Below are 16,082 nucleotides of genomic sequence, written 5' to 3'. Positions count from 1 at the left end.
CCAATAAGTATATTTAAATTGTTTTAAATTGATACTATTTATACTAACATTTGACTTAATTTTTATTCAAAATCTCAAACTGTATCATAGTAAAACTAGTTTTATTTAGCAATGTGATTTGTGGCAGTGATAATGATAATGGGGAACTAATTTAAGAATGAAACCACAGTCATTCTGCGTTGTGATTAGGTGTCATAATCTCATGACTAGTTAAATTTATGTATTAATTCATTAAATAACTAATTCATCAAGTTATTATTGAATTCCAAGCATTCTACTAGATGTTTTAGTACAATATTCCTCATTTTAAAATAACTTATATGAGAGAGGGATAAGTCACTTTCAGATTCTTCTCAAAGAAGCAGCAATCTTTTTGCGTTGACCCTTGGAAGTTGGACTCTATTTGTAGCTTTGATCACTTCTTAATATATTTGAGAGAGGTGCTAGATTAAAAGAAGAGAAAAAGACAGGTAAGAGTTCTTCTAGTTAATTAAAAGGAAATGTAATCTAGTCTTAAATTGGATCATAATGCGTGACAAGTTAATTTTAATGAAATTTTGCAATGGTATTGATGCAGTATCACTCCAAAATACTGCACTTTGGAAGTCAGTAAGTCTTGAAGATCACCTGCAGTACTTTTATTCTTGAAGAAGAAGAAGAAGAAGAAGAAGAAGAAGAAGAAGAAGAAGAAGAAGAAGAAAGAAGAAGGAAGAAAGAAGAAGAAGAAGGAAGAAAGAAGAAGAAGGAAGAAAGAAGAAGAAGAAAGAAGAAAGAAGAGAGAAGAAGAAGAAGAAGAAGAAGAAGAAGAAGAAGAAGCTGCTCATAAAGTAAGTGAGAACACAAACTTCCCTCTCAGGAAATTGACAATGTCCTTCCCTCAGAAATTTCTTGCTACTATTCATTGTAAAGTATCATCTCTGACTTTGTTCTTATCCATTTTGGGGGAAGAGTATTCCTAAATATAGAAGTGTAAATTTTTGGAAGTGTATATTTTTTAATAAATTAAAATAAAATGCAAACCTAAAAAACAGAGCATTTTTAGTATTTGGATGGGCAGCATTTCTTTTCAGTTTTGCAGCATCTCCTTAAGTGTGGCATCTTGGGGAGCCCAGTGGATTGCCAGTAGAGCAAATGGCCAGTGTATTCCACTGGCTGGCATGCTATCTTCTCCTTGCTCCTGCTGGAGTCTCTGAAGTGTAGAGCAATCATGGCCTAATCTGGAATTGTCATCTGGGGGTATGCCCAAGCCCCATATGAGTGGTGAGGCCACAGAGTTGCCAGCAGAGAGCTAGTGCTCCCAGAACTGAAAACGGAGTCTACCAGGATATAAGGGTAGTTTTGAACCACAGAGGATTTTAGATACCTGGGATCTGCCGTTTTTACATTTGCAAATTGCCAAGATTCAAATTACACAAATTATATATGCACACACACAAATATTTAAAATTAGGATACTAATAATGCCTGGTGAGACTGACTAAAAGTAGTCATTAATGTAAATATGCCTAGACTTCTTTGGTACTTGGGGATTCAAGTTACTTCTCTCGTCATCGTGCATGTTTTGAGATGCAACAAGATCTCATTGTGTTCTTTACTTTCTTTATATCTTCTTTCCACTGAAAATATGTGATCTTTGAGGCATAGAACACATTTTTCTATTTAGCAGACTTTATCAAATATGGGGAAATGCTATTCTTAATATAATACTTAACTATAATTATGAACAGTCCTCTCTGCTAGGTGCTAGCAATAAAGAATAAATGACCCATTTTGTTTTCACAGTTTTATATTTATTTTTGCTGCAGCCTTCATCATATTAATACATTCCTCCAAATATTTCATATTCTACTTTCATATATTTGCAGGAGAGTTTTTGACAGTTGGGTTTTCTTTCCTTCCTTCTTTCTTTCCTTCCTTCTTTCCTTCCTTCCTTCTTTCCTTCCTTCCTTCCTTCCCTCCTTCTTTCCTTCCTAATTATCATTATGAGTAAAGAAAGGTAATAATTTCTCCCACTACATAAGATTTTTCCCAAAGATTAGGCCTTAGACTTTATTAAGGAGACTACTCAACAAAAAAAGATTCCACTTCTGAAAGTACCTTGCTATATGTTACAAATGCAACTACTGGCTTCTCCTTTCTTATCTACTTTAAAATCTTGAAGTTTTCACAAATAAGCCCACAGCTCAGAAGCTGAGTATTTCATATTACACAAGATTGACAGATAGTTCATTTATGTGATATATCAAATTGTAAATTTGATTCTTTTTTGGATAATTTTACCCTGGCAATTTCCACATCCATAGTTGGGATGTACACTCTTTTACACGTTCAAAACCACACTTTCTTATGTTTCCATTCTTTTGTGTAATGCCAGATTTTCAGCCTCCATTTCAGGGATCAGATTTTTCCATTTGTCATAGGAATGCCACATCACATTTTCTTTTCAAGTGCAAGGTTACACATTACAGACACCCAAGAGGGTGGGTTAACTTCACATCTTCCTTTCTGAAGTGTCAATTTGCACTAGGTGCACCAATAGTTTTCTTCTATTGAAGCGTCTGTAAAGTACACTTTAAGACTATTTTGTGTGCCCATCACAACCATGTACAAAGCTAATTATCCCTTCCAGGCACTTAGCTTAGGCATTGTAGAATCCATGAATAAAATCCCCAAATTTTCAACTTCATCATCAGGACCCCCCAGGGAGTTTCTGAGCACAGTTCAACCCTTTTTCTTCAGTACTAAATGGACCATTCAGCCCTGGGACCACATACCAACATCTGCCATCATCTAAGTTCAGATTGACTGTGTCTCTTCCAAATATCAATAGTTTCTGCCAGTTCCTTCATTCAGTATGGTTTGAGAATCTGCTTATTCCTCTTTCTTTAGTAACAGGTAATGATAGCAGGTTCTAATAATTCACAGAGATTATACCAGCATTTATTTTTATAAGATCATTGAAAAGTATAAAATATTTTGAAATATGAACATTACAAAAAGCAAACACCCATTTTCTTTGACTTTGGCTTGCTAGGATTGAAGGGTCTTATTGTCAGGTTTGTGCAGGGAACACCCAAGTAAGAGTCCATCATGCAGATGTTAACCTGAAAATGCTTTTAGTCTTGAATGTAGTTACGTTCAACTCTTTCACTTCTCCTTCAAACAAGAATGTTTTGTTTAAAAAGGAAAAAAAAAGGAATATCAGGTAAAGTCAGTCTTACAGCAGGCAGGGGGTACGAGGAGGTTGACATCATCGGGCCCTGTCAGCCTTTTTAGGTAGAGCATGCTTGTGTGATCGTAATTCTCACATTGAATGATGATAGATAGGCCAAACTCAAACTGCAGCCCTTGTCTTACAGATGACCAACCACATGGTCTCTTTTGGTTATTTTCAAAGCAGGGCATCTGGAGTCCAATCAGCGTTGCCACAGATGGACCCAGAGCCTGAGTGTTGCCTGCCACAAACAAACACACGCCAATTCAGATGGTTTAAGTGGGAAAGTACCTTCTGGCTAAGCTGTGGACACATTGAAAAAAAAAAAACACGCAGATTCTGCTCTATCAATGTGTTGTGAGGCTCCTGAAAATGTTTTCCTCCCAGGAATGTATTCATTTATCCTTTCAGCAAGCTGGTATCGATAGTGCTCCTGCTCTGCACTAAACAACAGTTGGAAGATACACTGGCCTGAGGGCCCTCTCTGTCCAAGGAACTTAGAGTCTAGTGCTGGCATTCTTCATCTGGAACATTGCCCCAAACACAAGTCAAATCCTTGACGGCTTAGAAATAAAGGCTTTGAGACACTCTTTTGCATATTTATTTTCATAGGCCATACATTTGTTGTACCAGAGTCTCTGTAAGTTCTCTCTCCAAAGGCACATAGCTCCTTTCACTCCCCTGGCTGCTTTCCTTGTCTCCCAGGAAAAGAGACATCAGATGAAACACACTTCTGCAACCCGTTCTTCAGCACTTGAGGTCCTGAACATGGACCCTTTTCCTGCAGTACATTCACACCCATTCTCAGGTAGTTTTGTTGTTATTCTCTTTCATTTTCCATTTAAACAACACACCAAAAGATATTTAACTGTGGTGAGGAAAAATTCCAACACAATGTTGCTACCAAATAAGTGCCAATGTCAAATGGATTATTTTATATTTCAAGTTGACTTACTTTCAGAAAGTCTGAGGAGAGTAAGAATTATTTCTTGAACACTTACATTTTTTTCTAGCAAATATGTTGATCTCAACACAGCGCTTTTTTGTTTTCATGACTGTTTTCAGTGGTGTTAATATGTAATTTTATGTCGCACTATATTGGGCAATGTAGAGAAAGGAAGAAACAAAACAGGGAGAAAAAACAAAAGACCCCAGCATTTAAGAGGAGGCAGAGCAGGCACATGTGATGAGAATATATTCTCTTCCACTTCGTAATAGGAACACCATTGCCCCTGAACTGTGTGGCACTTCCTCCTAAGGGGAGAAATGACACTTTGATGAGGACCCTGTTAGAGTAAGCACTCAGAGGAAACCTCATGCAATACTGAAAGAAGTCAAGTGTGGAAGAAAGGAGAGAAAGGCATTGCTTTATCTAGTTTTTTTGTCACCTAGCAATATAAGCAAGGCCTAGATGTTTGGCCAGTTTAATTATGACAAATCATGCAATTAATGATGCCATCACTTTCTCAGAAAAACTCAGAAAGCACCAAGAGCCTGAAGAAACTCAACCACATGTGCATCATCAGTTCAAAGGTTCAGCACTCTCCTTTTATCTTTAATGAGAATATATTTTTCCATTGTCTCTGTTTTACCTTACTTATATTCTTTAGTTTCATTAAGATAGATTTTCAAAATTAGCTTTCAAGAAGGCATTGAGAAAACCCTAAGTTTAATGTTAGTAGTGTCATATATGTTTATATTATATGCTTCAGTCCTCTGAGTTGCTTTGCTCTCAAATCCCTTTGTCTGCGGACTTCCATAACTAGTTTCATAGCTGCTTCCTAGCAAGCACCATCTCTTTCCTTTCCCCAGTATCCTATCCAGAAAGCCACAAAATATTCTGCACAGTAGGAAATCAATAAATATGCCTAGCTCTCTTTGAATGGATAGGCCCACTATCACAGAGCTTAACCAGACCAAAGCCTTCATGAGATCCAAACCTCCAGAAACATGTCCTGGTTTTACTTTCAGGTACCTTCTAGTGGCTGTTGGTTTAGTTTAAGAAAAAAGTTTATTGCCACATTAGTTTTCATAGGTCTTTGCATGATTAGATATCTTGGCCTTTAGGTGGAGGACGCAGAAACACAGCAAAGTCACATAGCCATTACTGATTAGAATCCAGGTAGGGCTTTAAGCCTCTTTTCATTCACTGAGTCAACAAATCCCACTATGTGCCAGGCACTATTCTTAGTATTGGGGTTAATATAGAGGTACACAAAATAGGCAAAAATCCCCATGATTGTGGGAAGAGAATCTTTTTTACTACTTGGTTCAAATTTTGAGCTTTGTTAAAGAATGATTCATCTGCTTTTTCTGAGACCTGGGGAATCCAGTGATTGAACGAGCCATCAGCCAGCCAACTTAACACTAAAGAGATAGGACAGGTAGACAGCTTGATGTCTTCCCTGCTGTAGGCTAGCAATGAATAGATGTGTTTGATGTGAGGATAAGATGTAATAATCTGTGTAGAAAATTCAGTCAAAAATTACCCCTGTAGTACTCAGTAAAAGGTAGTTGTAATGATATATGTAATGATCTATGTAGAATTATTAGTAGATGTAATAATCTATGTAGAAAACTCAGTCAAAAAGTACCCCTGTAGTATTCAATAAAAGGTAGTTGTTTCATTGGTGTGGTTGTTGAATCTTGTAGAAAGAGAATGCTATTAAGATGTTAACACAAAACTATAGCTCAGAGCTGCCCTATATAACTGGAAACTCCCTTTGTTCCTGTGTCTTCTGAAATTCCACAAGCTATACTTAGGATGGCAGCATACATCCATTTCTGCTAATCTCTCTCTGCCCTCTCTCCCTCCCTTTTAGAAGTGTAGTACACCTCCTGTGACCATAGCTTCTGTGATCACAGATCCTTTATGCTCACATTTTGCCTTTTAATTTTGGGGACTTGCCCCCTTTCATTCTTTTGCGCCCTTAGAAAGAAAATCTTTTCATTCATTTTGCTGTTAGGGAGGGAGCTGAGGTCATAGATGGGCAATTTAAACTTCTATGTTGATTCCTTTTTAAAAGGTTTGGGAGTGACGATTTTGGTAATAATAAATCTGAAAAGGCAATATTAAGGCATGAAATAGTCATTTATGGTAGCAAATACAAAGTATTGACATAAAACAAAGATGTCATAGCAATGGAAACATCTTATTTTCCCTAATGTATATATAGGAGTAAACATGGATTTTATGGACATTTAAAAAATCAGACAAAATAACAACTTAGCAATTTTTATTTGCTTTTATTCATTTTACCTAAATGTCTCTTCCTTTTTACTTTCTTTGAGAAAAGTTTTAATAACTCAAACATTTAGCTCCCATTTTGGCACCTCTAACTGCATCACATTTGTTATTTCATTGTTTTTGAAATGACAGATGCTTCTTTCACATCGTGTAGGAATGAAGAAGAAAAGAGTTCATGTCAGATATAATGATTACTATTAAAATTAGTATTTCTCCCCCATTTATTAAAAAATGCCTTTTTTCTTTGTGTTGAATTTTATGTTTTTGAACCCTTTAAACCAGAATTGAAGATATGCACTTTATGAAAAATTCTTGTTCCATTAGAGAGTGTCTCCAATAGAAATAACTGAAAATAAATAATGAATTGTTTTCTTGACGTCCAGATAAAGAAGAAACTTTTAAATATTTTATTGAATTGAATTGAACTGGATGTAGAATGCAGAATTTCCAGTACCAGTTAGATTAATAATGCCCAAACAAGAGTATCATTTCAGAGGATCATTTCAGGTTCTTATCCCTGAAATAGTACTGCTTGATATAGGAGATCATAGAACAGTGATACTGAGAGAAATATCTAGGATAAGTGTGTAACTCACTGAGATTAAGAACATTTTTGTCTTAGAAAAGTTATATGGTATCATTATCCACAAGATCCCAACTGTATTATTTAAGTACCTGGGAAATTTGTTTCAGCTACACAAGGAATGATGAGGCTATTGCTCAAGTCTGAGATCCTGGCTTTTTGCTTGGAGATTAAGGAGACAGTCTTTTTGAAATGCTACCCATGTTTCAGCACCAGTATGGATTATAATTAATTCTTCCACATTAAAAAGTTATGATGCCTACCTACAAAATCTGGGTATACTTTATCTGGGAATAATGCAGGCATGTGATTTCTATGTGGCTTTTGGAAAGATGGGCACTATGAGTTCTAGGTGTGGAAGGAGGAAATTGGGCAGATAGATCTCAGACAACTTTATGGCATTCTGATAGCTATGACAAATGGACCTTAAGGATTTTCAAAAGGAGAAGCTGAGCATAATATTTAGAAACCCAAATGTGTCCATGTGATTTGGGGGATAAAACCAAGAAAGAGACACACATACCATCATCAGATGATATGCTCAGGACATTTCTGTGCAGTATTTGTAGGCTCGTTCACAGGAAGAAAAGATAGTGGTCCTGTGAAAAACAATGTGTGGGTCTCTCTTGTGACATACTGGGAATTAATTGCACAGATTAGGTAAACTTGCCCTATATTTCTAATAGAACCATCACTAGAGGAACACAGGTTATTGAAAAGATCTCTGACATCTGGTCAAAATGATTATGTTTCCTGAACCAACTCTGCTTGTAGATAAGTCTGGTTCTAGATCTTGTCCAAATCATTGAATTTAATGTCAATTAAACTAACTAATTTCAAGCTTCTTTGCAGCTCTGTGGTTTTCTGGGTATTTGCATTTTTTTTAAAGTTTGCATCATGCTGGAGGTTGATGACACTACCTTGCATGTGGATAAATTATGCCAGACACTTAATAGAATGATGTTGGAAATGTAAGGTGGCGATTTGCCTGCATGGGTTATGGAATTTTAGGTCATTTAAAAATCTTTGGACTGGTCTCAATGGTCACACACTAAAACTAAAACTAACCTTGATGCTGTCAGATTCTTGGCTTATTTTCTAACATGGAAGCAGAGCCTTTGGCTTCTTCCTCTCTGAGATTGATTTTGGTCAAAAAAACCCTCCTTATCTGTAGCAGAAATATGCACAAACTGGGCCAGTCTTGTGACAAGGCTGCCCATCAGCTACTGCATTCCATCCAGCTCTCTCATTCAGATTATTGACATCCTGATGTTTGCATTATTCCAGGACCATATCCAGGGTAAGCTTTGGGAAAAAAATTATAGAGTTGTCTTTTTCAGTGAAATATGATGTCTGTTACCCTTTGTTGGTGAAAGCACATTGGCTGTACATGCATTGATTCTGGTGGAGGTGCAGGTGTTCTCTGAACATTGCATTTTCTCTGTCTAACCTTTTTATTCTTGCCGTGTCCACATTGGATAGATAAATAGCAACGTATGTCACCAGGTACTGCTAAGATGAAGATGATGATGATGATGATGATGATAGCATTTAGTAGGTACTGGTGTGAGTCAAGTACTAACCATGGAATGTTACATCCACAGAACTAGTCTATATATATATATATATATATATATATATATATATGTGTGTGTCATCAATATGTCAGAGGAAATTTTGTAAAGCAGAATTCCAATTTCCCCTCTTATAGTATCATTTTCTGCCTTTGATCTGTAGGTGTGTATATTAATTTGCTTATTTTTTAATTTATATTCAGGAAGAAAAAAAGATTTTGAAATGTGAGATTGTGTTAGTTCACCTGAATAACATGTCACATTGTAGAACATTCTTGCTCATGGTAGAAGCTCAGTAAAGACTTGTTATACAAGTGAAGAAATAAAACACTGGCACAAGGCCTTTCTTCAGATGTTTTTATTGACAACAGACTTTCCTTAGTTTTAATGGCATTCATGATTATTATGGTGCTACTCCTGTGCACAGCTTTGGCATCAGTTCCTTCCACTTTTGGCATTCTGCTAAATGTTGATCTTGGTTATGTTTGATCCAGGTTACCACACTTAAAAAAGAAAATGTGAGATCCTATATATAACCTTCTACATGTTTATAAAGTGTCAGGCTCTTAGATTAAAGCTTAAACAAGGATATTCATTAAAACATTTATATTCCCCAAAATCTTAACCAGAAAATTTATTTCCTTAAATGTCCCCCTCAGTTCTTCCAACAAAATGGTTCTCTGGCAATTTTGGCATTTTCATGGTGGTTCAAGAATCTAACAGAATGCCTGCACATGAGGTTGAGTTTTATTAAAGGGTAAAGCTCCTGGTTGAATATTTCTCATACACTACTGAACGATTGCATTTTGGGCATGTAATTAATGTGAAAATTTCTCATTGATATTTTTGATCACCTTGGGAAAATTTCAGACTTGCTGAAGATATTAGTATGTGCGTTCTATTCATGGCATTGTTGCTCTTATTTTTGAAATGATTACATCCCAATTACTTTTTTTTTTTTACTTGCTTTAAACTTAATTTTAAAGGTTCAAAATCTTTCTTAAACTTTAACAGAATAATTGTTTTGAGAATGGGTTATATGCTTGGCTTATATAGTATTGCAATATTTATATATCTTATGTGGCAATTTGACAAATCAATCATCACCCCAATACAGAAGTGATTTTCATTTACAGAACCATGCCCAGCTTAAAAAGAAGAAGCAGTGCATATAGGCAAAACATTTCAATTTCAATAAGTGAATCTTGACTGTGCTGTTTCATCATAAAGTACCCATGCTAATTTGAGTTAATATTAGTCCTTCTCATGTTAATTTTTAGCATAAATATTGTGAAGAAGGTGACTAATACAGTGACACTCCCAACTTATTGATAAAAATTTAACTTTAATTTCCCTTTCATTGGTGAACTAAATTATTGCTGAAATTTGAATCAAATCTGACCTTTCTTTCCCAATTGGTAGCACAGTGATTAATATGTGTAATACACACACACACACAGACACAGACACACACACTTAGGACATATCTATTTTGATAGTAATGATGAAAGACAGCGTATTTCGTGCTTTGCATTTTGCCTTTCTTCTCTCTACCTTTCTTCCTCATCTCCACAACATGAATTGTTACTGTGTTCAACTCTAAGCTAAAGAAATAAGAAACAGCATGACTATAAAGTGACATAGCAATTATTTTACTTGCTTTCTTCATGGTAAATAGTTTACAGCATTGTTGATTAATTTCCTGTAGCTTAATTTGCAAACTATTGACAGCCTTCACTAAATGCTACCCACAAAATTATGCTTAAAATAGTATTTCCACTAAAAAAACTATAGTAACTTTTATTTTGTGCATTTATATATAGTCTCTTCTTTCTCCTTCCATCCTTCAAACTGTAACAGTTGAAATTTGGCCAGAATATTTATTAACCAAATGTTGAAGAAAAGATATTTGTTAAAAATAGTTTGGGTTATTTGCAAAAATGAAAGAAATTGAAACAGATCAAGATGAAATGGCAGTGGAAGAGTCCGGTTAGTTTGGTGAACAGAAAGCTGAAGTAGGGTTGATTTCCTGGCACTGCTTTCTCAGCAAAGAGAACAATTTTAATCAGTTACAAAAATATTTGTGATCCATATGTTCCTCTCTCCTCATTCCCATATGCCCATTTTCTCTTTTATCTTGGTAGATGATGACTTTATGATTCAGGCATGCAAGAATAATACCTCGCTGACTTTAGAGCTCGGTGCTATTTCAAAACGTGTCCTGGTAATTACGCACACACATATATCCAGGCTGTCCCCGCTTTGAGTTAGTTATGTGAATATCAGTTTGTTCTTTCTCTCTTCCTGGAAAGAATTATATCTTGCATCCTCCTACTGAGGCTGGAATAATGCATCTAAGACTTAGTTTTGGAAATTACATTGCTGTTCACCTGCTGAGTGAACTGTACAAATATGAGGGTCTTAAAGAGAAATCAAAAGAGTTGCCGTGATCCTTGAGAACTTCATTCAACTTGGAAAAAGTACAACAGAATCCAGAATGCATTTTGTAACCATCACTGACATTTATGCTAAGACATATTAGATAATGGGCTTCTTAGTTAAATAGATTCTAATTTTTAAGACACGACGATTTCTATTTAATATTGAGTATTAGTTATAGTAGCTATGGTGAAACTGATCAAAATTGAAAAATTAAAATTACTATTGATTAGCAATCCAGTTTTTTCCTAAATGCATGTCTAGCTCTCAAAAGCCATATAATTTCCAAAAATGAAAGAAACGTAGTTTAAAGTCTAATCATCCATCTTCATAAAACATGAATAAATCCAGAAACTATTGACTGTACTAGTGATTGCATTTTCAACAGTTGTTTTCCCCTTGCACAACAAATGGCTTTGTAACCCAATATGTTATTAATATAGCCACAGTAAAATCCTGTAAGGAACCAGCTGTGCTCATTTAAACTTGGGAGAAGAGGGTAGCAAGGAGGAGGGAGAGAGGGTTTCTAGCTTTCAAACTACGTATCTAGGATGCATTTAGTGTTTTCATAGACAGGTATATGTTGGAAGAGGTGTGCATGCTGTTGGATTTAGCCGTTGTGCACCAGAATAGCGTTATAGGGAAAAGGAAGAGATGCAGCCTGATTTGGGCAAATATTATTAGGAGCCCGTCTCTGTGTTTGCATTCAAGCTGTCTTTGCCGCTGCTCCTGTAGGAGTTGTGAGAAAGAGAAAGTGCACATTATAGCGTGGATTGTTTTCAACAGGCTTGAAGTTTGCAAATCTGTTGAATCCCTCTGTCAGTGTTTCTTTGCTGTCAAACAGAATGCCCAGCTGGCAGTGGCAATCCCAATGGGGAGGGAGGGCTATGGATAGATTGTGTTCACCCTGCAACAAGAATATTAGGAATTATTCTTCCCCAACTATAAGTAGAGAGAAAAGAGCTTTCTCAGCCATGCCATTATAAGTTTTCTTTTTTTTTTTTAACTTTTATAGAGAATGTTTCATTAAATCAAAACCTTTCAGTACACTTTATTCAGGTAGCTTTCATAAAGAGAGAAATCACATAAACAGCATTAAAATGTATAATATAATCTATAATTAAGACAAAGGCTTTGGTTAGAAAAAGAGGCAAGACTTTTGCTCACAGGTGATCCTGATTCTCATTGAGGCAAACACACAAGCTTGTTTTTTTTTTTTTTTTTTTAATACAAAGTGCGAGATTTCACTAAAAAAGGTTAAAATTGAAGTGAGTAATCTTCGGTGCATAATGCAATTGTTAATTTTAGCTCCTTGCGTGGGTGCCGTTCTGACTTGAACAGCCGGCTGTAGCCTTCATTAGAGAAGAAGCAGGCAGCTTGAGACAGGTGGAGCTGGATCAAGCTGTGAACGTGATTTGCTGGAAGCTGGTCATTAGTGTTAGAAACCCCGTCTTATTTATTTCATCCTTCACCCTACCATGATTATTGCAATTATTATTATTTACTTTTCATCTTTTTTCAGGTTGACGATGTGTCACACTGTGTAAGGGAATCGCATGGAGATGGGCATTCCGAACTGTTAATGGGGACATGGGACTCCAGTTGTCTCTGATCACTTGTGTGGATTTTCCTGGCGTAGAACGACAGAAGCCGCTAGTAAGTCGCCAAGACCTACAGCAGGAATTCTGCACCAAAGGTAAAGGTCTTGTTGTCTGGCTGTCATCTCATCTGCATTTTAGATTTATTATTATATAAATGTGCCTGCTTGCATCCAGCAGTTCACTGAATGTAACCATGACAGGATCTGTAGCAGAGACTCATTTGGCTTGTAGTTTGGAGAATTAGAGCTCAATTTGTTCACTCCATTTTAAATCTGGTCATGTTCTGTTTTTTACTTAAATACTCTAAAAAATGAGTTAGGGCAACAGAAGTCCCCTATCCAATGCACTGAGAAACAAGCTGTTTGCCAGTGGAAAATGGAACTTTTTATTTTGTTAACCACGCATACTGAGTGTCACTGAAATATAAGAAATCCGTCAGAATGCACTGGATGAAATATCCTAAAACCTCCCAAAACCTGAATGCATTGCTTACTAGTCACTTTACAGACTCAAACTACAATCCTGTTAGAAAACTTCCTTTTACATTCCCACAATCCTTTGCTGAATAAGCCTGTGTATTTTAAAGATATCATTAGATACCATCTGTTTTGTCATGGTAGATTTTAGCAAAATTTCTGTGGTTTAGATTTTTCTCATGCTTCCTATTTTCAGTTGGAAATAAAGTTACTGAATTAGTAAATGGTAATTGAATACTCTCAAAGAAACATATTAAAACTCTTATTTGTCTAGTAATAATTACCATTGTAATGACTGGGAATGGGACAGTCATCGCTTGGGATTTTTTTGTAAAAGAACTAACTCTCTAAGCTACAGCGCCTCTCTCTCCTTCTCCTTCTTCTTTCTTTTTTCTTTCTTCTTCTCTCTCTCCTCCTCTTCCTTCCTCCTCCTCCTCCCTCCTTCTCTTTCTTTTTTTTTCTTTCTATTTTTCTCACAGCTTAAAAAAGTGAGGAGGAAGTAAATGCTAAATTATTCATGAGCCTCATTTGACAACACATCAGAAGGGGAAGTGTCAGGGGTATTATAAAGGTAGGGAGAAAAAAATAATAACAGATTTTAACTCTGAAAAGCCATTTCCAGTGTCTGTAGACTATTGTGAGCCTGGAGAAGTAGCATTTAGTTGGGATAGCTTCACTAGAGCTGCCTGCCAAAGACTTCCTTCCACAGGATCTTGTCGCACCAGCAACTGACAGGAGCTTGGGAGACTGGGAGCTTGGGAGAGGGCTTATGTTTTTAATAATGTAGCTGTCAGTTCAAAGCCTGGAAATGTTGACCCTCAAAGGTTTATTGCCAAAATTAGATACCATATTTATGCTGAATTATTACCTTTTCAATAGTTTTTTTTGACATTGCAGACTACCGTATTCCTTATACCTAGGGAAGCATGTCTATGTTTGGAACCTGCAAATAATTTTTCTGTCATCTTAGAGATGCTACAGAACATCAATGCTACATCTTGAGTCAGAAGTCGAGGGTCATTTGTTCAAAAGTTGGAGAAATATCCTCCTTTGTTGCTTCTTCTGCTCTGTAGTGGAGAGTGGGGAACTGGTAGTTGTGTGGGAGTTATGTGTCTCTAAGATTTGTTGACCCATTTTGATGGCAAGGTGTATTCACAAGTGTGTGTAAAGGGGGTGTGGATGGGACAACTGCATCTGCCTCTTGTGCATGCCTTGGGTACTTGATTTCATCTTGTTTTTTCCCCCTTTTGTATAAAATTCTCAAAATTGCTCATTTGGATTTGAATATGAAAGGAGAAATGAAATCTCTAAAGAATGATAGTAACTACCTTGCACTGACTTTATTTTCTGATATCTTAACCTTCTAGGGCATAAAATCTTGTTATTTTAATTTGCATCTGGGAGAATGTCTGAGCAAGGAGACCTGAATCAGGCAATAGCAGAGGAAGGAGGGACTGAGCAGGAGACGGCCACTCCAGAGAACGGCATTGTTAAATCAGAAAGTCTGGATGAAGAGGAGAAACTGGAACTGCAGGTGAGTGAGCATGAAGAGACCCTGACTCTCATACAACTGTGTGCAACTCCCTTCTTTTATTTTCAGAATACTTTAAAGATTTATTTTTTAAAGAGTTTCACTAGTTATATCATTAGGAAATGCTAGTCTCCTACTTTTTCAATTTTTGTCACTTTTTGTCCTAACCCAACCATGCTCTAAAATGTGTTTTGTGGGGAAAAAAGTCATAGGAAAGTATTTGTTTTCTGAATTTGCACACAGCATCCCCTTACCAATTTCCAGAACACCTCAAGGTGTACATAGAGGGCTTCTCCCAAGGCAGCTTTAGACTAGCTGAGTTTTAAAAATGAATTTGCTATTCTGTGGAAAGATGAAGACTCAATTCATGGTAAACTAAGAAAAATCAAAGGCAGGTGTTCCTTTGACTTTCATGGGCATGCTAAGGCTCAAATCTTATTAGCAAACAAGCTAAACCTTAGAATTCCCAGCCAAAGAGGCAGTACTTGAAGGAGGAAAAAAGACTGGGAGTGATTAAAGGAAATGAAAAAGTGTTGTGAAACATATCATGATTTACAAGGGAAAGAGATTTGGTAGAAGGAAAGCAAACTGCACTTACAAATAGCTTGTAAGTATTGATTTTCTTTTAACTAAACTACAGAAGTGTTAACTCTTTATATACCAACAGTTAACAAAGGCAGATAACTGCATGATGGCCAAAAGACTTCAAAGCTGGCTTTTCCTTGTCCCCTTTCTAATAGTTGCTATAAAGAGAAAAGAGCTAAAAGTGAGTCAAAAGTTTTTTAAAGCTAGGGAAGGAGGAGTCCTCCCTAATGGTTGTGATGTTCTCTGTTGCTATTATTATTGACTTCTCTACTGTAGCCGGTAGTGACATTTTTCTCTCTTTCTTTCTCTCTCTCTTGGTTGTTGATTTACTGTTCGTTTTTGTTTGTTTTATTTTATTTTGTTTTATTTTCTTTCTAACATACAGAGGCGGCTGGAGGCTCAGAATCAAGAAAGAAGAAAATCCAAGGTAGGGTTCTTAACATTCTAGGTAGACCTGATATCATGGGTATAAATTACATATTTTATATCAGAGTTAAAGGATTTGCCAGCATTTCAGATGATTGTGTCCAGTTATTGTGGGGGATCTCGGTTGTACTGGTGCTGGCTGTTTTTGATGGGGTTGTGTTTATGCATGTCTTACTTTCTGGCACTGCATATTTTTTAATTAGAGGATTTAGTGTTCAAATAGCTGCAAATGTGTGTATTTGAGCCTGTGTTCACACTTAGAGACTTGACAGTACTTTACAAAACAAATGACCACTTGTTTTGTTTTTATTTTAAATAAAATTTAGAGTAGATGTTTTATTCTCACTACTTGATTTCTGCCTTGAAGTAAACAGATACTACTGTTTAGTACACACTCTTCATCCTT

At 36.2% G+C, this 16,082-nt stretch overlaps 1 protein-coding gene across 19 annotated transcripts in view; it reads left to right on the top strand.

The window, feature by feature from the left end:
* Positions 1 to 16,082, top strand: part of ARPP21 (cAMP regulated phosphoprotein 21) — a 157,213-nt gene that overhangs the window by 29,014 nt on the left and 112,117 nt on the right. For 14 of the 19 annotated variants that reach the window (XM_054482510.1, XM_063662059.1, XM_054482509.2 and 11 more), the window contains exons 2-4: positions 12,580 to 12,753; positions 14,502 to 14,668; positions 15,636 to 15,677. In XM_054482510.1, coding sequence (XP_054338485.1) covers positions 14,540 to 14,668; positions 15,636 to 15,677 — 171 coding nt within the window. In that variant the 5' untranslated portion in view covers positions 12,580 to 12,753; positions 14,502 to 14,539. Of the gene's footprint in view, positions 1 to 12,416; positions 12,495 to 12,579; positions 12,754 to 13,613; positions 13,706 to 14,501; positions 14,669 to 15,635; positions 15,678 to 16,082 lie in introns of those variants that run through there. The other 5 variants (XM_054482511.2, XM_054482525.1, XM_054482524.1 and 2 more) reach the window with 5 other exon arrangements.

Source organism: Pongo pygmaeus, chromosome 2 (genome assembly GCF_028885625.2).
Source record: "Pongo pygmaeus isolate AG05252 chromosome 2, NHGRI_mPonPyg2-v2.0_pri, whole genome shotgun sequence".
Classification (NCBI taxonomy): Eukaryota; Metazoa; Chordata; class Mammalia; order Primates; family Hominidae; genus Pongo; species Pongo pygmaeus.
Note: the sequence above shows the minus strand (reverse complement) of the source record. Positions and strands in the feature narration are given on the sequence as shown.